The sequence below is a fragment of the Amblyraja radiata genome, chromosome 6, assembly GCF_010909765.2.
Source record: "Amblyraja radiata isolate CabotCenter1 chromosome 6, sAmbRad1.1.pri, whole genome shotgun sequence".
Taxonomy (NCBI): Eukaryota; Metazoa; Chordata; class Chondrichthyes; order Rajiformes; family Rajidae; genus Amblyraja; species Amblyraja radiata.
Genome location: NC_045961.1, coordinates 52003628 through 52027977, shown reverse-complemented (window position 1 = coordinate 52027977; position 24350 = coordinate 52003628). Strand labels below are relative to the sequence as shown.

General features: G+C 42.1%; 1 protein-coding gene across 3 annotated transcripts in view; it reads left to right on the top strand.

The window, feature by feature from the left end:
- Positions 1–22932, top strand: part of lnx2 (ligand of numb-protein X 2) — a 64698-nt gene extending 41766 nt beyond the window's left edge. For 2 of the 3 annotated variants that reach the window (XM_033022825.1, XM_033022826.1), the window contains exons 5-11: positions 5796–5995; positions 6702–7070; positions 7179–7328; positions 12252–12429; positions 16582–16813; positions 18136–18294; positions 21927–22932. In XM_033022825.1, coding sequence (XP_032878716.1) covers positions 5796–5995; positions 6702–7070; positions 7179–7328; positions 12252–12429; positions 16582–16813; positions 18136–18294; positions 21927–22062 — 1424 coding nt within the window. In that variant the 3' untranslated portion in view covers positions 22063–22932. The remainder of the gene's footprint in view (positions 1–5795; positions 5996–6701; positions 7071–7178; positions 7329–12251; positions 12430–16581; positions 16814–18135; positions 18295–21926) is intronic. The other variant, XM_033022827.1, reaches the window with a different exon arrangement.
- The last annotated feature ends 1418 nt before the right edge of the window (positions 22933–24350 follow it).

Sequence of the window (24350 nt, the reverse complement as noted above, 5' to 3'; positions counted from 1 at the left end):
ACCCTTTGTTAAAATATTTGGTAAGAAAATTATTTGGCCCAACTTTACAAGTCTTTAAATGCTTCCCTGGAGCAAATAGGGTTGACATCATGTTTCAATTCTGGACCAACTAACTCAAGAATATTCTTCTTTCAATCCCCCTTGGTTTGTGCCAAGTTAGCAAAACTCAACCAAAGCAATGACAGGCACTGGCTTAATGTTCTCAGATTAGAAAGGGGGGAAATTTACCCTCATAATTCTGCTGTTATAGATATCGAGGACAAGGCAAAGCTTTGTGATGATGTTGTTTCTGCCATCCTCATACATTTCAAGAATCAGTTAGTACTTGGTGACACAGCATAGCTGCTTATGTAAAATACCAGCAGGTTGTCATCTCAAAATTAAATGTTTAAGAGAGGAAATAAGGTGATAAAATTATAAATTTGGTGTTCCGCTTAATATTTAGGGGAATGGAGAATAAGTAACGTACAAATCTAGTTCAGAGAAATTAATTCAAATACTACCCATGGCAACTAGTGAGCTAAAATTCAATTGTAAATTTTGGAACAGAATATTATATTGACCTTGAAGCTGTCAAATTCAACTGGCTTACAAACATAATAGAGTATTGGACAAATGCAGCACAGAAACAGTCCATTCAGCCCACCAAATCTTTGCTGACTATCAAACATTCATTTTTACACTAAACCTACCCTACTTTATTCTCCCCATATTCTTATCAAATCTCCCACTGGTTTCTACTACTCATACACACTAAATTACAATGGCCAATTAGTTTATCAATCTGCATGTTTTTAGGATGTGGAAGGAAACAGGAGCACACAGAGGAAAGACACACAATTACACGGATAATGCGCAAACTGCACACATACAGCGCTAAAGGTTAGTGGCTCCACGGCTTGGGCTGCTATCCTTTGGGTAGGAAAGATGTTATCCTTACCTGAACAGATGTCAATGTCCCGTAAAAAATCATCAAAAAATTCTCTCTGCTTATCACAATAAACAGTTGTACTCAAAATGCAAATAGTGCTGTCAAAGCAGTTGAATCCTGACTTCTGTCTAATCCTGACGTTAATTATAAATGGGAAATGTATTAAAATTCTTAATTACATCCTCGTATAATTCTTCTCATTCATTATTCTCTTACTGAGTATAGCAGGGAAACAGGCCGCTATGCCCAACTTGTCCAGACTGACCAAGTTGGCATATTGGGCTAGTCCCACTTGCCTGCATTTGGCTCATATTCCCCTTTTATTTTGAATCTGCCTATGACCTTTGCTCGTTTTGTTCTTGCAATCTGATTTTCTTTTTCAGACTTTTCTATGTAACCGTATATACAAAATATTAACCGTTCTCTCTTAATAATTACTATTATTATGAATTATATTCTTTGCTCCTAAATGTTGCTTTCAATTTATTTGTTCTAATTTCTTATTTTATGGCATATAGATGTATATTTAGCATGCACTTTCCAGTTAATTACTGCAATTATTTTTGAGTAAAATCACCCTTCGGTTTATATTTTTACAATTGGCATTCAGTGCTGCCATGAAATAAATTGATCTACTCTCCCAATTGATTTACTCTCCCACATTAATCTTAGTCCCATCTGCCTGCATTTGTCCCGATCCCCCTAAACCTGTCCTATCTATGTATCTCTCTAAATGTTTCTTAAACGTTACAACAGAACCTGCCTCAACTACCTCCTCTGGCAACTCGTTCCATGCATCCACCATCTATTGTGTGCAAAAGTTGCTCTTGAGGTTCCTATTAAATCTTTTCCACCCTCACCATAAACCTATGTCCTCTGGTTTTTTTAATTCCCTACTCCGTGCAAGGACTTCTGTACGCCTACCCGATCTATTCCTCCCATGATTTTGTACAGCTCTATAGGATCACCCCTCCTTCTCCTGCGCTCCAAGGAATAGAATCCTAGCCTGCTCAACCTCTCCCTATAACTCAAGCCCTCGAGTCTTGGCAACATCCTCGCAAATCTTCTCTGCACCCTTTCCAGCTTGACAACATCTTTCTTATAATATGGTGCCCAGAACTGAACACAATACTCTAAATGCAGCCTCTCCAACATCTTATATAACTGCAACATGACTTCCCAACGTCTATACTCAATACTCTGATGGCGGCCAATGTGCCAAAGGCCTTTTTAACCAGTGCTGCCATGAAGTAAATTGATTTTCACTCCCAATATTAGTTTAGTTTATTATTGTCACGTGTACAGAGGTACAGTGAAAAGCTTTTTTTGTTGCGTGCTATCCAGTCAACTAAAAAACTGGATAGCATGCAACAAATGATTACAATTAAACCATCCACCTTGTACAGATACAGGATAAAGAGAATAACGTTTAGTGCAAGATAAAGTCCAGTAAAGTCCGAAGGTCTCCAATGAGGTAGATGGTCGGTCAAGACCGCTCTCTTGTTGATGATAGGATGGTTCAGTTTCCTGATAACAGCTGGGAAGAAACTGTCACAAATGCCTCATTAATCTACTCAGTCACCAATGTCTTTAAGGTCATTACTTGAAATCTACATTAGATTATATAACATTCTTGGGGGGAAAAAACCTCTGACTGTACGGTTCCTAAGTATTTAAAATATCCAGTTGGATATCGTCCTTAGACTCTGACAGCACCACTGGCAAACTTCCAGCAAGCTTGCTCAAATAATGACCTAGATTTTAGAGCTTGTGGTATTTCACTGTGCAAATGCCAGCAAATACAGAATTTCCACATGTCTGTGCATAAAGTCCTCGACATGCTGTCAGCTGCTTAAGGTAATTACTTAGACTGCTGTGATTCTTTGGAGAATATTACATGGGAGCACAACATTGTGGGGATTCCCAGCAATTGTATCAGAACATAGTAAAATAGAAACCAGAGACAGCAGTAGTCAAAATTACCTCTCGAGTCTGCTCCCCTTTAAGTAAGATCATTACCCATTGTACCAATGGCCTTCACATCCTTGCCTAACCCCAACGACCCTTGGTTAATCTATAGTCCAAATGGTTAACAACATCTGCCTCGAACATCCTCAATAGCAGGGAAATGTATTTAATGGTATGATTGTGGAGAAAAATACATAGTATAAAAAATTATACGACCTAGCCATTGGAATTCTTTGATTTCATTAGACAAGAGGGCTTCAAGAGATTAAGCAAAGCGTGTGATTAGATTTTAATTGTGTTTTCTTCAAAGTTAGAAAATGAAGAACAGGACAGCACAACAGGCCCTTCAGCCCACATTGTCTGTGCTGAACATGATGCCAAGACCATTTCTTATCTTGCTGCATATAATCAATATCCCTACAGTCCCTGTATATCTATATGCCTATTCAAAAGTCTCTTAAATGCCACTATAGTACCTACCTCCCCCACCATCCTGGGCAGCGCTTTCCAGGCACTCGCCGCTTTCTGTGTTTTAAAAACCGTTGGCCAGACATCTCCTTTAAACATTGCCCCTTTCACCTTAAAGCGATGACCACTAGATTTTTATTGTTCCATCCTGAGAAAAAGGTTCTGACTGTCTATGCCTCTCAAAATGTTAAATACGTGCCACAGGGGTCAGTGCATTTATGATTTAGATGACAATGTAGCCAACATTGTTAGTAAACTTGCAGATGACACCAAAATAGATGGTATAGTGGACAGTGAGGAAGGATATGTAAGTGTACATTGGATTCAGATTCAGATACTTTGGATTTGGATGCAGAACTAGCTTGGTGTGGTCTGTGACCAATGGAGTTCTGCAGGGATCTGTTCTGGGACCTCTGCTGTTTTGGTATGCATGAATGAATTAGATGTAAACGTAGATGCGTTGGATAGTAATTTTGCAGAGGACACCAAGATTACTGAGGTTGTGGACTGTGAGGAAGGCTATCAAGGTATACAGCAAGATATAGACCAGCTACTGAAATGGGCGGGAGTAATGAGCGGACAGACGGAGTTTAACCTGTTTAAAGTTTAAAGTGCGAGGTGTTGCACTTTGAGAGGTCAAATGTACGGGTAAATATACAATTAATAACATGACCCTGGTGTACAGAGGGATTTTGTGGTCCCAGCTCATAACTTCCTGAAAGTGGCCACACAAGAGTAGTTAAGAAGGCATAAGGTATACTTGCTTTCATAGGTAAGGGCATTGAGTATAAGTCATGATGTAGCTTTATAGGACCTTGGTTAGGCTGCATTTGGAGTATTGCGTGCAGTTCTGGTTGCCTTTTAGGAAGGATGTGAGGCTTTGGAAAGTATGGACAGGAGGTTTACCAGAATGATGCTTGGATTAGGTGGTATTGGCTACAGGCAGTTGAACAGACTTGGATTGGTTTCTCTGGAATACGTGAGGTGGTGGGGAGACCTGATTAAAGTATATAAAATTATGAAAGGCATCGGTAGCGTAGACAACCAGAACATTTTTCCCAGGATAGAAAAATCAAATAACAGAGAGCATAGCTTTAAGGTGAGAGGGGCAAAGTTCAAAGGAGATATGAAGGGCAACCTTTGTACACAGAGGGTGTTAAGTGCCTGAAACATGCTGCTGGGATTGGTGGTTGAGGCAGATATAATAGTGGGATTTAAGGGACTTTTGGATAGACATTTAAGGGACTTTTATAGACATATGGATGTGCAGGGAATGGAGGGCTATGTATTAAGTGTGGGTAGATAAGAGATGGTCTTGGCATCATGTTTGGCACAGACATTGTGGACCAAAGGGCCTGTTCTTGTGCTGTACTGTTCCATGTTCTATGTCCATTTCTGCCAAAAAATGAGGATAGATCTGGCCCAACCCTTCTTCATCACTTTGCACAACTATCATGTTTTAAGAGGCCATTGCAACTTGTGGCCACGGCAAGTAACAGAAATGTTTCTTGGTCACCAATATAATTATCTTTACATGTTTTTATGAATGTGTTTGTGCCTTCACACACATAAAACCATTGATACCATTTTCCTCGTATTTTTTATATCACTTCCCCCTTTTAAAGCACCATTTACATAGTTCACCAAATCCACACTTTTCATTTACTCTCCACTGATATTTTTGCAGCTTCACTTTTCAGTTTAGCTTTCTATTTCGGTAGCTTCAATGCCATCCCTCTCTGGGGTCAACCTGCATATTTTACCAACCCCTCTTCCATACTAACATCAATTGACCACCTCTACTCAGTTTTCCTACTCTGCAGGCACTGTAGTGCCTTTTGGTCATACAGGTAAATGTTGTTCATTCAACAAGGCTTTTCTTGTTTCAACAATCACTCTGTACCACAGGAGGGTCAATTCTTGTCTCTCCTGTCATACATTTCATTCCTTAACTGAAAGAAGATGCAATTTTCAGATTACCATGCCTGAGGCCTTCCTAATCTGCTGCTTACCCTCTCAATCATTATCACTAATGTTACAAATGTTCTCCATCTATATCATAGCTTTCTTGTGAATCATTATTTTTCTGCTTTCCCTCTCTTCCCAAAGGGTTTTCTATTTGCATGACTGCTTCACTGACTGTTCAAAGGTAAGATGTGACCTATTCTTAGGATTTGGTTAATACCTCCTTTGATCATTTACATTCTAATCTTCCTCCCCTCGGACAGGTACCATACTTACAGTAGCTACATCTCTTGGATTACATGTATAAAAAGAAGCAATGTGTGAAAAACCACGACCTACAAACCTCAAACTTTCACATGCAACTGAACTATAAAACAAACAAATATTTGCCTGAATAACTTTTAAAATACAATAATAAAATTGGAAATGTTTTAAGGTTTTTGTTTGTACTTTTTAACTGCAGCACCACCAAAGCAAGCTGGCCTGGCTGAAGGAGAGGTTACCAGTATTGAACTACTTAGGGCTGATCCCAGTATGGAACTCGGCCTGAGCATCGTAGGTGGGAATGAGACTCCCTTGATCAATATTGTAATTCAGGAAGTTTATCGAGATGGCATTGTTGCAAAAGATGGAAGACTTCTTTCTGGTGACCAAATATTACAGGTAATAAACTACAAACAGTGTTCACAGGAGAATTAAGAAACTGCAGATGCTATGATCTTCTTGAGCAAATCACAAAGTGCTGGAGGTACGGCAGATCAGGCAGCATCTGGGGAGGTAATGGTAAGGCGATGCTTTGGGTCTGGACCCTTCTTCAGACTGGTCCCGAAACGTCACCTATCCATTCCCTCTTTAGGGTCTCTGGCACTGTGAGGCAGCAGCTCTACCAGTTGTGTTACTATGCCGGCCTCCAATTATTAAAGCACTTCCAATTTTGGCATGCAGTAGACTTGGGAACAAATGTCAAAACTAAATTAGGACTGGGAGCCTAAGCTTAAATGATATACTTGCAATAAGAGAGCATGTGATGAGTATTAACTAATATGAAGGAATTGTCTTTTGAGGAGAAATATGGTAGCCTAGGCCATAAAGGAGCACTTATCAAAGCATATAACATTTTTACAGAGTTTGATAAGATAGATGAACGGATTATGCGTTTCTTTTTCCTGTCTAATACCATGTGTTTGTCTCAAAAGAATGAGATGACAAGAATTGTTTCACCCTGACAGTGGTGGATCTTTGAAATTCTCTGCACAAGGCACTGCTGCACTCATTAAGGTGCACTAGAATGTCGAGCCATTTGTTCCCTGTTGCACAGATGCTTTATGCCCTGAAACAATGGTGCACTGCTGTCTCTACTTTGTTCCAGATTAATGGTGTTGACATCAGCAATGTACCTCACAACTACGCCAGAGCTGTCTTATCGCGGCCCTGCTCCACTCTACTGCTCATGGTTCTGCGGGAAAGGCGATTCAGTGGATTAACACATTTCCACCCTGACAACAGCTCTGCACGAGAAGATGGCTTTCATGTGACTTTGCTCAAAAGAGAATCCAGCGAGCAACTTGGCATTAAACTAGTTCGTAGACTAGATGAGGCAGGCATCTTTGTCCTGGACCTTCTGGAAGGTGGTCTGGCCGCCCAGGATGGGAGATTGTGCAGCAATGATCGGGTGCTTGCAATAAACGGCCATGACCTGAAGCATGGGACACCTGAACTAGCTGCTCAAATTATCCAGGTACTGTTCTTTCACTGCAGTCAATATGTTGCTGTATGTTTTAAACTTTTGAGGTAAAGCTGCTTTCATTTTTTCTATCAGTAAATGTTTTATTTTCATGATTTTCAGGGCAGTGGTGAGAGTGTTCACTTCATAATCTCCAGAACAACAAAGAAGCAGTTCTCCAATGTTATTCGAGAATTGGGATCACAGATAAGTCAGCAACATCCTAACCAGTTCACACACCTCATGCCCAATATCAAATCTAATACTCACAAGGTAAGTGGGTACAATAAATACGCAATGATTTTCACTGAATCAGTGAACTTCTGAAATTTAAAAGTAGAAACAAAGAACTGCAGATGCTGGTTTATACCAAAGATAAACACAAGGTACTGGAGTTATTCAACGGGTCAGGCAGCATCTCTGGAGAAAAGAGATGGGTGACATTTTGGTTTAGGACGGTCTGAAGAAGGGTCCCGACCTGAAACGTCACCCATACTTTTCCTCCAGAGATGCTTGCTACCTGACTCGCTGAGTTACTCCAGCACTTTGTATCTAAGATCTGAAATTTTCTCAGCTGACTTCATATTCGCAAGAAACGCTTTCAAATGATGCTTGATTTTCTATTAAATTAATTATTTACAGTTATAATCAGCAATATAATTATTCTTCAGTCATTAGTAATCATTTAGAAAACCTTCATATATTTTTCATTGTTATCATTTAAAATAAGTATGATTGATCGTAAAGTAAATGCAGGGTAGCGGAAACAAGATCCAAACGACATAAGTTTAAGATTAGAGGGGCAAAATTTAATAGGAACCTAGTGGCAACTTTTTCACTCAGAGTGGTGTATATATGGAATAAGTTGCAGGTGGAGGTAGTTGAGGCAGGTACTATTACAACATTTAAAAGACACATGGATAGGAAATGTTTAGAGGGATATGGGCTAAGCAGGAATCGGACTAGTTTAAATGGGGCATCTTGGTCAGCAAGGGTGATAGGGCCAAGGGGCATGTTTCTGTGCTGTACAATTATTCATGAATAATACAAAACACATGGTTAATAAAATATACTGTAAAATGCATTAAAGGACATCAAACATGTTGCAGAGCTCTGAGCTGCAGCGTGGCAGCCTATACTCAGGCCAGTGATCAGACGATTGGGACCAGGGCAACCACTGAAAAATAATCACAATGGTTTTCCCGTAGATCTGTGATGAATTGTGGAATCGCCACTTCATTCTTCAATATTATTCCTGGTCACAATGTGTGTTGCCTAATGTAATTTGCAGAAGTAATAGAACTTTTATTACATTTTCTCAAACTCATGAACTTCCTAGGAATCATATAAAATGGATTTATAACTGTGATTCCGCAGCAGTGCTCTGACCCTTTGCAGGGAAGGGGCAAATGAACTAGCTGTTTTTGTTAATGTATGGAGAAATGAATAACAACAGCTTCACTGGCAAAGTTAAAGAAATGCGATGAGGAGCATTTTCAATGGAGGAGACTGAGGACAGAGAGGTCTGTGTCGGAATGGTAAGGAGAATTAAAGTATCCAGCAACTGGGAAATCAGGTAGGTTCAGACGGGCTGAGCGAAGATGTTCCGCAAAACGATCGCCCAGCCTGCGTTTGGTCTCGTCGATGTATAAGGGTCCACATCTTGAACAACGGATACAGTAGATGAGGTTGGAGGAGGTGCAAGTGAACCTCTGCCTAACCTGAAAGGACTGTCGGGATCCCTGGACAGAGTTGAGGGAGGAGGTATAGCGACAGGTGTTGCATCTTCTGTGGTTGCAGGGGAAGGTATCTGGGGAGGGGGTGGCTTGGGTGAGAAGGGATAAGTTAACCAGGGAATTGCGGAGGGAACATTCTCTGCGGAAGGCGGAGGACCCCTTCTCCTGTCTCCACCGGTCCCACTCATCTTGGACTCCCCAGAACAGCCTTCTTCCCTCTCTGGACCTCTTATTTTTAACTGCCGGCATGACATCAACCATCTCACCTTTTCCACATCCCTTACCTACTCCATCCTCACCCCCTCTGAACGTACAACCCTCCGCTCACTCTGCAGCAATCCTGACATTATAGTTAAACCCGCCAACAAGGGATGCGCCGTGGTAGTCTGGCGTGCTGACCTCTACGGGGCTGACCTCTCAGACACCTCCTCCTACTTATCCTTGGACCATGATCCCACAGATGAGCACCAGGCCTTAGTCTCAAACACCATTACTAATTTCTTCACTTCTGGCTGTCTGCCTTCCACAGCCTCCAACCTTATCGTATCCCAGCCCCGCTCAGCCCGTTTTTACCTTCTCCCCGAAATCCACAAACACAACTGCCCTGGCAGGCCCATTGTTTCTGCCTGCTCCTGTCCCATGGAAATGATTTCCACGTACCTCGACTCTATCCTATTCCCCCCGGGTCCAATCTCTCCCAACTTGTGTCCAATTACCTCACATGCCCTTCGCCTCTTTAATGACTTCTGCATTCCGAGCCCCCTCTCCCTCTTCTTTACTATGGACATTCAGTCACTCTACACCTCCATCCCCTCCGTTTCTTCCTCGACCACAGAACCATCCAATTTCCCTCTACTAACACTCTACTGGTCCTCACCCTCAACAACTTCTCCTTTGACTCCTCCCACTTCCTCCAAGTCCAAGGCGTAGCTACGGGCACCTGCATGGGCCCCAGCTATGCCTGCCTCTTTGTTGGGCACGTTGAACAATCCCTATTCCAGGCATGCACTGGCCCTATCCCCGAACTCTATCTCCGTTACATTGATGACTGCATCGGTGCTACCTCCTGCACCAATGCAGAACTCATGGACTTCAACTTCACCATCAATTTTCATCCTGCACTCAAATTTACTTGGACCATCTCCGATACCTCTCTCCCCTTTCTTGATTTCACATTCTCCATCACAAGAAATAGACTATTGCCTGACGTCTATTACAAACCCACTGACTCCCACAACTATCTCAATTACACTTCTTCCCACCCTGCTTCCTGCAAAGACTCTATCCCCTACTCCCAATTCCTCCGTCTACACCGCATCTGCGCCCAAGATGAGGTGTTCCATACTGGAACATCCGAGATGTCCTCATTCTTTAGGCAATGGGTGTTCCCCTCTCCCATCATAAATGAGGCCCTCACTTGTGTCTGCTTGGCACCCCACAGCTCCAACCTTGCTCCCCCTCCCACTATTGACAACAGAGACAGAGTACCTCTAGTCCTAACCTTCCACCCCATCAGCCATCGCATACAACACATAATCCTCTGAAATTTCCACCACCTCCAACGGGATCCCACCATTACCCACATTTTCCCATCTCCACTCCTTTCCACCTTCCGCAGAGACCGTTCCCTCTTCAACTCCCTGATTAACTCATCCCTTCCCACCCAAACCACCCCCTCCCCAGGTACCTTCCCCTGCAACCGCAGAAGATACAACACCTGTCGCTATACCTTCTCCCTTAACTCTGTCCAGGGACCCCGACAGTCCTTTCAGGTCAGGCAGAGGTTCACTTGCACCTCCTCCAACCTCATCTACTGTATTCGTTATTCAAGATATAGACTCTTATACATCGGCGAGACCAAACACAGGCTGGGCGATCGTTTTGCGGAACACCTTCGCTCAGCCCGCCTGAACTTGCCTGATTTCCCGGTTGCTGGACACTTTAATTCTACCCAGACCTTCACAGACCTTTCTGTCCTAGGTCTCCTCCATTGTCAGAGTGAGGCTAAATGCAAATTGGAGGAACAACATCTCATATTTCGCTTGGGCAGCTTATGGGCAGTGGTATGAATTTTGATTTCTCTCACTACAGGTAGCCCCGGCATTCCCTCTCTCTCTATCTCTCCCCCAGTTGCACTAGCTTCTCATTTTCACCCAACAGCCTTTATCCTTTATTAACGTTACTTTTTTGCATATCTTTCATTAATTGTTCTATATCTCTCCACATCACCGTCTATATCTCTCATTTCCCTTATCCCTAACCTGTCTGAAGAAGGGTCTCGACCCGAATCATCACCCATTCCTTCTCTCCAGAGATGCTGCATGTCTCCAGCTTTTTGTATATCTTCAGTTTAAACCAGCATCTGCAGCATCTTCTTACACACTCCTCTTAAGGGTTCCTATTAAATCTTTCCCCTCTCATCTTAAACCTATGTCCTCCTGTTCCTGATTCCCCTACTCGGGGTAAAATACACTGTGCATTCACCTTTCCTATTCATCAAGATCATACACACCTCTACAAGATCACCTCTCACCCTCTTGTGCTCCAAGGAATAAAGTCCGACCTTGCCCAACCTCTCCCTGTAGCTCAGGCCCTTGAAGTCCTGGAACGTCCTCATAAATCTTCTCTGCACTCTTCCCATCTTAATGTCATGGCTGGAGTGAGAAAATTGGCCAAGGACACACAATGATTCATAAATTTTAAAATTAAGGTATTGCCAGATCAGAGGATGACATCTTAGAATGAATAGTCAAATTGTCTGCTGAGATTGTGAATGACTTGGTTCAATTTCAGCAGTTAGGATAAAGATGGCGCTCTGGGAACCATCTTTCTTAATAGCTTCAGTCTTCACAATATGCAGTTGAAAGTTCTGTTGATTGATGGCCCAGCAGTATACCAAATCAATATAAGGTTCAACAGAAGTCAACTAAACTGTGTGTTGTCAGCGTGCCCAACATATGTTCCGACATCGTCAACAAAGAACAGGAGTGAGTGCAAGGATAGATCCTTTTGAGGCTTCTGGAGCTAGTAGCAGATGTGAGCTAGTAACAGATATGAAGGAAGACATTCCTGATAATATTCGAGTCATAACTGGAACCACACAGGAATAGAATTAGAAACTAGAAAGGGCAGTCCCAGCCAAAACAGCCAACAGAGGTGAATTAAACACAAAGTGCAGGAGTAACTCAGTGTGACAGGTAAAATCTCTGGAAGGAATGGATATGTGACATGAGGTGCTAAATTTCTCAAGTGTGGTGGTCTAACCATGATAAGGAAGGCTAGCCTCCCACAATCACAAAGAATTTCATCTTTGATCGACCAAATTTGTTAGTGAATCAAAAGGTGATGAAATCAGCTACAATAAAAATAATTTCTAATCCTTATAATTGTGTCTGTGGCAGCACCATTTTGATAAATTCTCAATTTAATATCTTGAATGTACTTTTGCCTATTTCCTCAGGACCTGTCCCAATGCATCATTTGTCAAGAAAAGCAGATCACTGTAACAAAAGAGCCTCATGAGTCTTTAGGAATGACCGTAGCCGGAGGACGGGGCAGCAAAAATGGCGAGCTGCCAATATTTGTCACCAGTGTCCAGCCACATGGCTGCCTTTGCAGAGAAGGGCGGATCAAACGTGGTAAGACAACACAATGACCAGAGCCTCACAGGGTTTCTTGTGATTTTCATTTGTGCGTCTACATTTTAAAGAGCAATTTGCTTTCACCATGCAGGCTAGGGTCTGGCCTACATGTGACTATAAACGTAAACATCTGGTGGGTTCTCAAATACTGTGAAGTTGACTAGAAATTCACTCGATTTTGCTATTACTGTTACTTTCAAACAGAGAAGGAATTCCTTTGTTATCACCTCTTCCCCAGCCAACCATGGGCCATTATCGGCTCCACCCTTCCTTGGTCATCTGCTGTCGGCCCTGCTTTGTTCTGGCCGTTTCTTACCTCCAGTTCTCTACTTTCAGTCTGAAGAAGGGACCCGACCAGAAATGTCACCCATCCTTTTTCTCCAGAGATGCTCCCTGACTCGCTGAGTTACTCCAGCACTTTGTGTCTATCTTCAGAGAAGGAATACAACGGATTCAGATAGACATAGTAAAGTTACTGCCAGCCCAGTAATCTTTTCAAAATTCTCCTCACAGACATCTGGATTTGTGTTTAAATTGGAAGAGCTGACCCACAGGCTAGTTAAGCTCATTGTATCATACCTTACAATCTATGATCTACACAGTAGAGTTTTTATGGCTGTGGTTTGCAGACAGTGGATGTTGATATTGTCATCTTTCAGTGTTTGATGGGAACCTGGAATTATTGTGGGTTGAAGCGAAGGGACTATTGAACTCTTGGCATAATGCAAGTGGTATGGAAAATATTGGATCCATAATCGAAAATGTTATAAGAGAATACAACAGGCAATAGACAATAGGTGCAGGAGTAGACCATTCGGTCGTTCGAGCCAGCACCGCCATTCACTGTGATCATGGCTGATCATCCACATTCAGTACCCTGTTCCTGCCTTCTCACCACATCCCCTGACTCCGCTATCTTTAAGAGCTGTATCTAACTCTCTCTTGAAAGCATCCAGAGAATTGGCCTCCATTACCTGCTGAGGCAGAGAATTCCACAGACTCACAACTCTGTGGGTCAAACGTTTTTCTTCATCAATGGTCTATCCCTTATTCTTAAACTGTGGCCCCTGGTTCTGGACTCCGCCAACATCGGGAAAATGTCCAATTCCTTAATAATCTTATATGTTTCATAAGATGCACACTCATCGACCCCCCCAGGGAATTTGTGTCTTCCCCCATGTTTTAAAAGCGATTTACTATGGCTGCCAATGCCCCAAGCCGTCAGTCCCCACGGCCAGGGTGGGGGTGTATCACCCCGTGTGTGGGTCGGGGACGGGAGGGTGAATCACCTGGTTTGGGGGTTGGGGTCTGATGCAGACCATCCAGCCCTGGTGATTTATCATCCTTCAGTCCCATCAGTCTACCCAACACTATCCTGCCTAATGTGAATTTCCATCAGTTCCTCCGTCACCCTAGATCCTCTGGCCACTAGTACATCAGGGAAATTGTTTGTGTCTTCCTTAGTGAAGACGGATCCAAAGTACTTGTTCAACTCGTCTGCCATTTCCTTGTTCCCCATAATAAATTCACCTGTTTCAGTCTTCGAGGGTCCAACTTTGGTCTTAACTAATTTTTTCTTCTTCACATACCTAAATAAGCTTGTATTATCCTCCTTTATATTCTTGACTAGCTACCTGTAGGGGCTGATGGATCTGTTTCCTTGCTGTATCTCTAACCTAAACTAAAAGTGATGTGTGGGGCAAATCTTTGGGGTGGGACAGTGGTGCAGTGGTAGAGTTGCTGCCTTACAGAGCCAGAGGCCCACGTTTGATCCTGACTACGGGTGCAGTCTGTATGGAGCTTGTATGTTCTCCCTGTGACCGCATGTGTTTTTTCAAGGTGCTCCAGTTTCCTCCCACACTCCAACAACACGCAGGTTTGTCGTTTAATTGGCCTCCGTTAATTGTCCCTAATGTGTAGGATAGAACTAGCGTCAGAGTGGACTCGGTGGGCCAAAGGGCCTGTTTACATACTGAATCTAAACTCAACTAAAATGTATTCTTGGTGTAGAAGTTCACTGCTCACCTGCAAAAGTGGTGTGTAGCACCACCACAGACCAAGTAGCCTGAGTTCTGAAGGACTCTTAACATCTTCCATTTACTTGCTGGCCAGACAACTTGTTTGCAGCTCACCCGTGGGGTTATCCTGGATTTACCCTATCAGAGATGAACCCCTCTCCCACCCTCCCTGCAGCTTTACCAGTTTCTTTTGTCTCCTTTTAAGTCTCTGACCTGAAACATTGACTATTTCTTTTCCCACGGATGTGGCCTGCATGGATATTTTCTGCATTTTTTATTTTTTGCTCAAAATCAATAGTGCTAGCGTTCTGTTCAACCCTAACAATTTATGCAGAATGATTCAAATGCACTATATTATCCTTTTCTACAAAGTTAACTGTGAGGATGTAGTCGTTAAACATTCAAATATAATCTGAAGAAGGGTCTCGACCCGAAACATTGCCTATTTCCTTCGCTCCATAGATGCTGCCTCACCCGCTGAGCTTCTCCAGCATTTTTGTCTACCTTCTATTCAAATATGTGTATTTTTGATTATTATTATTGAACTTCTCTTCTCCTTGCGTATGGCGTGCACAACCTAAAGTTGTAGGACAACTTGTTCTATTTGATCTTATTTGATTGTGCACGCCGGGCTGATTGCATTCGTCGAAACAGGGCGGACCACATGAAGGTTGCAATCTTCCACCCCATTATTATTGAACTAAAGGCAGCTAATAACAAGTAGGTAAATTAAAGCTCTTGCAATTATTTACATGTCGCCTGGGCTTGGGAATTGAGAAGTTCGAACATTTGGGTGGAACTGTACATTAGCATCGTTAAATCATTGAAGAAATTATTGTACCAAGTTTATTGTTTATTATTCACATTGTCGGTTTCTGAAGGGCAACATTAATAACATTCTAATCTCATTCATTTGTGCTAGTTTTCTGAGCTACGTTACCTTGGGGAATGAGGGCTGAGATCTGTACAAAGTCAGATACTCTGTTCTGAAAGACTTTAATGTTGAGGAAAACACAAAGTGCTGGAGGAACTCAGTGGGTCAGGCAGCATCTCTGGAAGGAATGGACAGACAACATTTCGGGTCGGGGCCATTCTTCAGACTGATGTTGACATTTTTGAACCAAAAATGAGCTTGTTATTTCTCCTAGAGAATTCACACTACAAATCTAAAAAATTAAAATTAAATTAAATTTCCTTCATCAAAAACTTCAAGTCGAAAGCTGTACCAGATGTTGGTGAGGCCACGCTTAGAGTAATGTGTTCGTTTTGGTTACCCTGCCATAGGAAGGATGTCATTATGCTGGAAAGAGTGCAGAGATAATTTACAATGATGTTACCAGGACTTGGGGGGCTCAGCTACACTGAGAAGTTTGGCTGGCTAGGACATCATTCCTTAGAGCACAGGAGGCTGAAGATATATCGTGCAGAGGTGTATAAGATCATGAGGGGAATAGATAGGCACAGAGTCTTTTATCAACTATAGGGGAGTCAAGAACTAGAGTTTAAGGTGAGAGGGACAAGATCTAATAGGAACCTGAGGGACAACTTATTCACTCAGAGGGTGGTGGGTATATCAGGGCTCGAAATTATCGGTTGCCCGGGTGCCACTGACAAGAATGGGGGGAACAGTCTGAAGAAGGGTCTCGACCCGAAACGTTGCCTATTTCCTTCACTCCATAGATGCTGCCTCACCCGCTGAGTTTCTCCAGCACTTTTGTCTACCCCCATCCATCCCGTACTGAACTGACATTCAACACCACTGACATCCCCCGTGCTCTCCCCTCACAATTTTATCTACTCCAACCAACACGTACTAATTCACCTGCCTCAATCCATCCATTCTGCACCGACTGCCTTCTAATCCTACTGGGATATGGGCCAAATGTGGGCAAATGGGAGATTGGGAAACTTGCTCGCCATGGACAAGTCAGGCTGAAGGGCCTGTTTCTGTGCTGTGTGACTCAATTACTCTATAAGAAAATTATTTGGGAAGTTTCAAAATGCATGCTCAGTTTACTTGATCTCTGAGTGAATATCTGTTTTTAATCAGTTGAGGAAATGTGGGACCCTGAGGAAAATACGTTTACTCCCTGGAATAACAGGAAGCTGAAGTCTCTGATTATTTTAACAGGGGATGTACTACTGAGTATCAATGGTTCGGATCTGACCTGCCTAAGTCACAGTGAAGCAGTGGCTACGTTGAAAGCTAGTGCTAACTCCCCGATTGTAATACTGAAGGCACTGGAAGTGCAAACAGTAGAAGAGCAGGAACAATCTACAGAAGAGCTTCTGAGCTCAAACACTGAGAATGAGTTGGATGCCAGTTGGTCACCATCATGGATCATGTGGCTGGGGTTGCCCAGGTGGGTGTCTTATTAGATTTTAGACGTACAGCACGGTAACAGGCCCTTTGGCCCACTGAGTCTGCACCAACCCTAAACACTAACCTACACACACTCGAAATAATATTAGAACTTACCAAACCAATTAACCTACAAACCTGTATGTCTTTAGAGTGTGGGAGGAAACCGGAGCACCCAGAGAAAATAGACTAATTCCTCACCGTGCCAGAAATCTGGGTTAGATCTTGACTATGGGTGCTGTCTGTGTGGAGCTTGTACGTTCTCCCTGAGAATGCATGAGTTTTCTCTGGGTGCTTCATTTTCCTCCTACATTCCAAAGACTTTGTAGGTTTTGTAGGTTAATTGACTTTTGTAAATTGCCCCTGGTGTGTAGGATGCAAACTGAGAACTTAGGAAATAGAAGTAGTGTACAGATGAATGATGATCGGCGTGGACTCGGTAGGCCGAAGGACCTGTTTCCATGCTGTATCTCTACTTACTTACTTACTTACTGCCTATTATGCCTCCTGGCATGTAGGGCAGCAACGAAGGTCCTCCACTCCTGTCTGTTCTGTGCTAGCTTCTGGACACTACCCCCAGGTCAGGTCCATTGTTTTTATTTCCTCCTCTACAGTTCGATGCCAGGTGGTTTTGGGTCTCCCTCTTTTCCTTTTCCCTTCCGGTGTCCAGTGCAGGGCTATTCTTGGGATGCGGTCTGGTTCTCTTTTCATTCTAGCTTATGTCGATAGCCCTGGAAGTCCATCACGCCCAGTAGTGTTGATTCCTTCAGTTGCTGTTTCTGTAACATATTTGTTTTACGAGACAGGGTTGTTAGCCCTGTGCTCAACCCCCAACCTGGAGGACCAGTGGATCGCTCTTCGTCTCGCCTCTACCCTTCGACCTGTCCAGCATGGGAGACCCTAACAGGAGACGAATCTCCCGCTGGCATAGCTCTAGGGGGCACTGAGACACACAAGTTCCCCGACCACGACAAGGTTGCAATCCAACCTCTGTATCTCTAGGCTAAAGTAAACTAGTCTGGCATTCCCACTTTCTGTCCTCCTCCTTTCTTGAGTAGTGTGATAAGTATGCATATAACCGTTCACAAAACTCAACTGACTGCTCTACCACAATCTAGTTTAACTTTTTAGTGCCGTTATATCTTACGGTGGATACTGTCACAAAAAAACACTGCATATACTGTTCAATTTGCTGCCCATTTTCAGAATCTGAAGAATTTCTGATGATAATCTTTGCACCTGCGATCGTGTCAAAAATAAATAATACACAATAGTCAAGTGAAAATACACAATAATTTATTGCAATGTTTGATTTCTTTTCAGCTCTCTTCACGTCAGCCGTGACACTGTTCTACGGAGGAGTAATTCAGGAAACTGGGGCTTTAGTATTGTTGGAGGGTATGAAGAAAATCACTGTAATCAACCTTTTTTTATCAAAACAATTGTGTTTGGAACGCCGGCGTATTATGATGGAAGACTGAAGTAAGTAATATTTCTTTGCTATTTATTTTGGAGAAGTTGCCATTTTGAAATTAGACTACTTATAGGTTATCACTTCCTTTATTGCCAGGCAGAATTTAATCCCAAATGGATGTTTAGCAAATCTTACAATACCTGTAATTGACTGACACTACAGAAAGAAGCAGTTACGTTCCAACTTAGATGTGCATGCCCAAGAGCTGAGAATTCGGTGAATGAGGATGACTGTCTGCACCAATTACATTGTTAAAATTTGACACCGCTCACCTTCATATTTAATCGACATGTAACAGTTAAATCAAAATACGTGAATGTGAGCATTATATTTGTAGCAGTCATTATATTGGGTAGATTCCTACAATGCCATAAGCAACTAATGTAATGTAATGGAGTTTGCAGGGCAAAAGTCTGCAAATGCTGCTAAATTAAAGAGTGATTTTCCACTACATCAAGTGTAGTCTAGGCAGAGCAGGATGAGGTATAATTAGAGAAGGGTATGGAGATGCAATTCATTCACCATTTTGAGAGAAATGTTGTGTCCTTATTTTTATTTGATTATTTTAATTTCCTTTGTTCTACTTATAATGGAACTGTCAATGCGGCATTTGCTCATATCACGATGATTAAATTGCAGTGGTGGGGGAGTGCAATTCCACTGTGGCACTTTACGTTAAGCAGCCCTACATTAATTGCAGTTACAGAAATGTATGACCTTCAGGAGAAGGAAATCAGATGCCCTCAGAGTTTTGCCGAAAAGTGTCTCCAAACTCGCAATAACATGATTGTTCCTTCTGTATCAAAACAGTTATCGTAATGCAGGATATTAATAAAACTGCAGATAGACGCAAAATGCTGGAGCAACTCAGCGGGTCAGGCATCATCTCTGGAGAAAAGGAATAGGTGACGTTTTGGGTCCCAACTCAACATATCTCCAGTCTGAAGAAGGGTCTCGACTCGAAACGTCATCTATTCCTTTTCTCCAGAGATGCTACATGACCCGCTGAGATACCGCAGCATTTTGTGTATACTTTTGGTGTAAACTAGCATATGCAATTTCTTCCTACTCATCAATAAAATTGCAACAGTTCCAGTCATAATCAGAAAGCAAAGTCACTTCCAAACCAGCCCATCTTGCAAAGTTCAGCACACAAATATATAGAGGCTGGTGTCTAAACCAGGAGAGCAGTCCCACAGGCTCATCAACGGTTATCTCCTGCGCAAAGTGCAACTTGGAGCTCACGATCCCAGTGCAGAAATGTTAAAGGCAGCCATGCCACAACAAGGAGCTTCGTGGAGGCCACATTCGAGCTGCTGAAGATGAGATTCTGCTGTCTGCGCCACTCTATGGTATTCGGAGCCAAGCTTTGTCATCGTCATTAAATGTGTTCACTAACTACCGATGTGGACCAAAGGCAGGGCCATTAGGCAAAACAGCAGGAGTAGCAGGGTGAAGATCCACACCAGAACAACCATGAGGAGATGAAGAAAAGAAAGATGATCAGAGCAAGGAGCCCCTCAATCCAGATCTCCACAATAGGAGTCTCACGAAAGGATTCCTCAAAGTGAACACCTTAGCAGAAGAGCTATAAGTGTGCATTTGATCTCCGTATGCCAGATCTAAATACATAGAGTTTTTTGGTACACATTTGATTTGCCCCAATTAAACAAATTTCACAACATTCTAACCTGTTAGATAAAACGCTGCCTTCATTAAGTTATTTACATTTTTTATAGTATTTTATTTTATTCATGCTTTATATTATTTACTTTGTAAAAGAACTAGTGAATTATTTTTTTTAAACACCTCAAGGGTTTTGATAGGTGAAGCTCTGCCTCTATCTATGTCAGGGATCTTGGGGCAGGGTCTCACTGGTATGCTGCCAAAGACCTTCATGTCACTGAAGTCTCGCTGCACGTCACAGGAACTCAGTTGTATGGGCGGGCAGGGTCCATAATGAGGCCAAATACAGCACAATTCACCAACTTACCCCAGTAACACGTTCGCTGAAAGCTTGCGCTCGGCCTGCCGAGGCCTACGGGATCTCCCAGTTGCTAACCATTTCAACCCATTCCTGCACTGACCTTTCTGTCTTGGGCCACCTACGTTGCCAGAGTGAGGTGACACGTAATTCCTGCCCACACCTCAGCCAAAAATAAGTGGTGTCCCCTGTATGGCAGAGTTTGCAATTCCCATTGTTTCATCATTTGTGTCAGAAGTACTTCACCATCTATACATAACTAAAACTCTGATCTTGTGCTCTTCCAGTTTGCGCGTTTTTTCTATTTGCGCAAGAACGGTACGCAATAACGCTACGATTACTCGCCAGGTTACTCACCATTTTCCTGTGCTGCGAGCGCAACAAGTTGCGTTCCGATAGGTGGTATATTGTAGAAGTTATCAAGGTTTAAAAATCTTTAAAACTACGCATGCGCAGATTCCTTCAGTCAGCTGATTGGTCTCTTCTCCTATCAGTCAATGCCACGGCCGGGATGAAGACGCCCCTTCCTGCCTCACTCACAAACTCGTCACTCCCCTCCTCACAGTAACTTGTCTATCGTCTCCCCAACCACCAGTGGCGGCCGCGGGGTGGGGGTTCAGTGGAGGCCCAGTGGAGGCCCTGGTCCCGTCCCTCTCTCCCTCATCACTCACCCCTCTCCCCCGCCCGCCTTCTGCGGCAATGGCGGGCCCATCTACCCATGTCCGTCTCCTCTGCCGCCGCCGTTACGGTAACTCACCTTCACGGCCTTCTCGGAGGAGATCTTCTCAACCAGCTCATCGAAACTCGTGGTGCCCATCGTGATGAACACCGACTCCATCCCCCCCCGTTCGAAGTCACGTTTAACTTCAATCCAGCGATTCGATCGACCAGCAACTTTAAAAAATTTAAACGGGAACAGGTTTGCAGAACAAATTTTCTTCATCAGGTAGCAGTCCGAGCAAATTTCTCTCCATTTTAATCCCGCCCCCCCCCCCCATAGCCTCCGGAATTGCACGCACAGGCAGGAGGCAGATCTGTAGCGCCACTGATGGTAGGTTTTGTAACAATGCTACACTGTTTGCAGGTGTGTCCATGGGATATTTTACTATGGTAAACAAAAAAAGTGTTACACTGGGGGGTGTGGAAGTAAGATACTCCAAAGGTTGCCCTCTCTGGTTAGACACAATGTGCCGGAGTAACTTAATGGCTCAGACAGTGACGTTTCGGGTGTGGACCCTTCATAAGACCCAGAACATCACCCACTTTTTCTCCAGAGATGCTGCCTGACCTGCTGCATTACTCCAGCAATTTATGTCTATCTTTGGTATAAACCAGCATCTGCAATTCTTTGCTTCTACATTCTGGCCTCTCCAGTGTTAGGTATCTGCAAGAACTCAGGATATCCCTCTCATTGTGCAAAATCTCAGCTATCATTCACATACAATAATTAAGAACAATATTTTGGTGGGATTTTACACTGAAGAGAATATAGCAAATAGAGGCATTAAATCTAAAAACCTGTCCATGTGAGAGTGTAATTATGTTTAAATATTTTTCTGCAGTTAGATGATACTGAGAATATTTTAACAATAATGGAAACTGCCTTTAAAGACAAAGTAAAACTTGTGAGATCTATAACGTGTCGTGTCTTCACAGGTGTGGTGATATGATCGTAGCAGTGAATGGACTCTCAACAGCAGGCATGAGCCATTCAGCACTCGTCCCAATGCTAAAAGAACAACGGAACAAAGTGACATTATCCGTCATATCATGGCCGGGAAGCCTTATTTAAATCAAATAAGAATCATGCATTGTATGAGAACATCAGATTCAAATATTATAAAATATTCACTGAATATTTTAAGCAATCGATATTTAAATGCAAAATCTGAAGTGTTTTCTTAATATTTACATTTGCCGCTCCACTATTTGATCAGTATATCTAATCAAGATTTTAAATTAATATTATTTGTTCATAAATATCAAAAGGACAACAATACAAGAATTTTAAGAGGTACATAATCAGATATTATTCTGAGCAACAAATCATAAAAGCCTTACCAGTCGGATGGTAAATTTCAGACAGTCACAGTAGTTCAAGCCTTAGTGACTTTTGAACCTCATGTTACCATGAATGTAGCTTCAATCGTGTGAAACGAATGTGTTGAATAACTGCAAGAAATAGAATACAGCCGATGTTTGAATATATTTCACTGAATCATTGTACTGTATACATATAATTATGTGTATGTTTAATTCCTACTACAGCGCATTTTTGTGAAAGGGTAATAGTTGGCAATACTGGCATAGAGGATATCAACCTCCCAACCTCCAGCATGTTGTATGGGAGCAGAACATTGAGGAACTCAAAATATTTAAACATACAAGTAGGCATTGCTCCGTTTTAATACAATCACTTTTGTAGTTCAAAACCCTGAACTTTCTGACAAACAATTAAGAGTGCCTGTTTTAATCTTATTTAAGAGTTGGCATTTTCTATTTTAACAGTTTTAAAAATATTTTTTGTGTTTTTGCTGAATTATTGTCTCATCACAACAGTTGCATTAAAGATATTAAATAGTGCTTTGATTATATATTGTAAATGAGAATTTACAAAGCATTATGATCTAAAATAAAAACTGTGTCTGAGAGGATCAGTAATAGAAAGCAAGCCGCCTTTTTATTAAATATGCTTTCATTTCATTAAATGTACTTAGAAAAATGTAAACAACAATCTATTTTTGGGGGGAGGGAATATAAACATATGTGGGGAGCAACTGCAGATGCTGGTTTAAACCAAAGTCAGACACAAAAAGCTTAAGTAACTCAGCGGGTCAGACAGCATCTCTGGAGAAAAGGAATAGGTGATATCTCAGGTCGAGACCCTTCTTCAGACAGAGTTGGGGGAAAGTGGAACAAGAAATATAAACGGTGCTTAGGACAATATTCATACCGCTGGATTGTAAGCTGCACAAGCTAAATATGAGCCTAGGCAGCATACAACCAAGTGGTATGAATATTAATTTCTCTAACTTCAAGTAACCTCTCTCTTCGTCCCTCCCCCAACATAGTCATCGTACCAGTATTACTGTTAATTCCATTGTCTGTATATTTTGTTATCAACTATCCCACAGCCAACAATGGACCATTGTGTGCTCCACATTTCCTTGGTTATCGTTGCTTTTTGTATATCTTCCGTTCATTTGTGCTAAGTACCGTTTATATCTCTTTTTCCTGACTCTCAGTCTGAAGAAGGGTTTCGACCTGAAGGGTTTTGACCTATTTATTTTCTCCAGAGATGCTGCCTGACCCGCTCAGTTACTCCAGCTTGTTGTGTCTATCTGCAGGAATATTTACAGTTGGAAATGCACATGTGGGCAGACAACATTAAAAAAAAAGATCACATTTTCATCATAACTTTTTTATTGAATTTTATTGTTCCTCTCAAAATATGTTTTTTCTTTCATTTTCACATGATGGCTTGTACAACTGCATAACTTCTAGTTTTCATTTTCAATTTCTTCCATTCACAGCTTTTCCTTCCTGTCTAAGGTTAGCAAAAATGAACAAATAAATTATTAGGACTAAGGGTCAATGCATTTCCTTTTGTAGCTCAGGTAAACTTTAGAAACATGATAGAAAGCATTACATTTATCTTTCTAGTTTGCATGTAGGGCATAAATGTAATTGAGTTAAACAATACCTCTTTATATGTTACCTCTGGATACATAATCCATAGTTTGGTTTAGTTTAGTATTGTCACGTACCAAAGTACACTGAAAAGCTTTTGTTTGCATGCTATCCAGTCAAAGAAAAGACCATAAAGTGCCCTCCATAATGTTTGGGTCAAAGACCCATAATTTATTTATTTGCCTCTGTACTCCACAATTTGAGATTTTTGAATGAGAAAAAAAATCACATGTGGTTAAAGTGCACATTGTCAGATTTTATTAAAGGGTATTTTTACACATGTTGGTTTCAACAAGCAGAAATTACACCTGTGTTTATACATGGTCCCCCCATTTCAGGGCACCATAATGTTTGGGACACATGGCTTCACAGGTGTTTGGAATTGCTCAG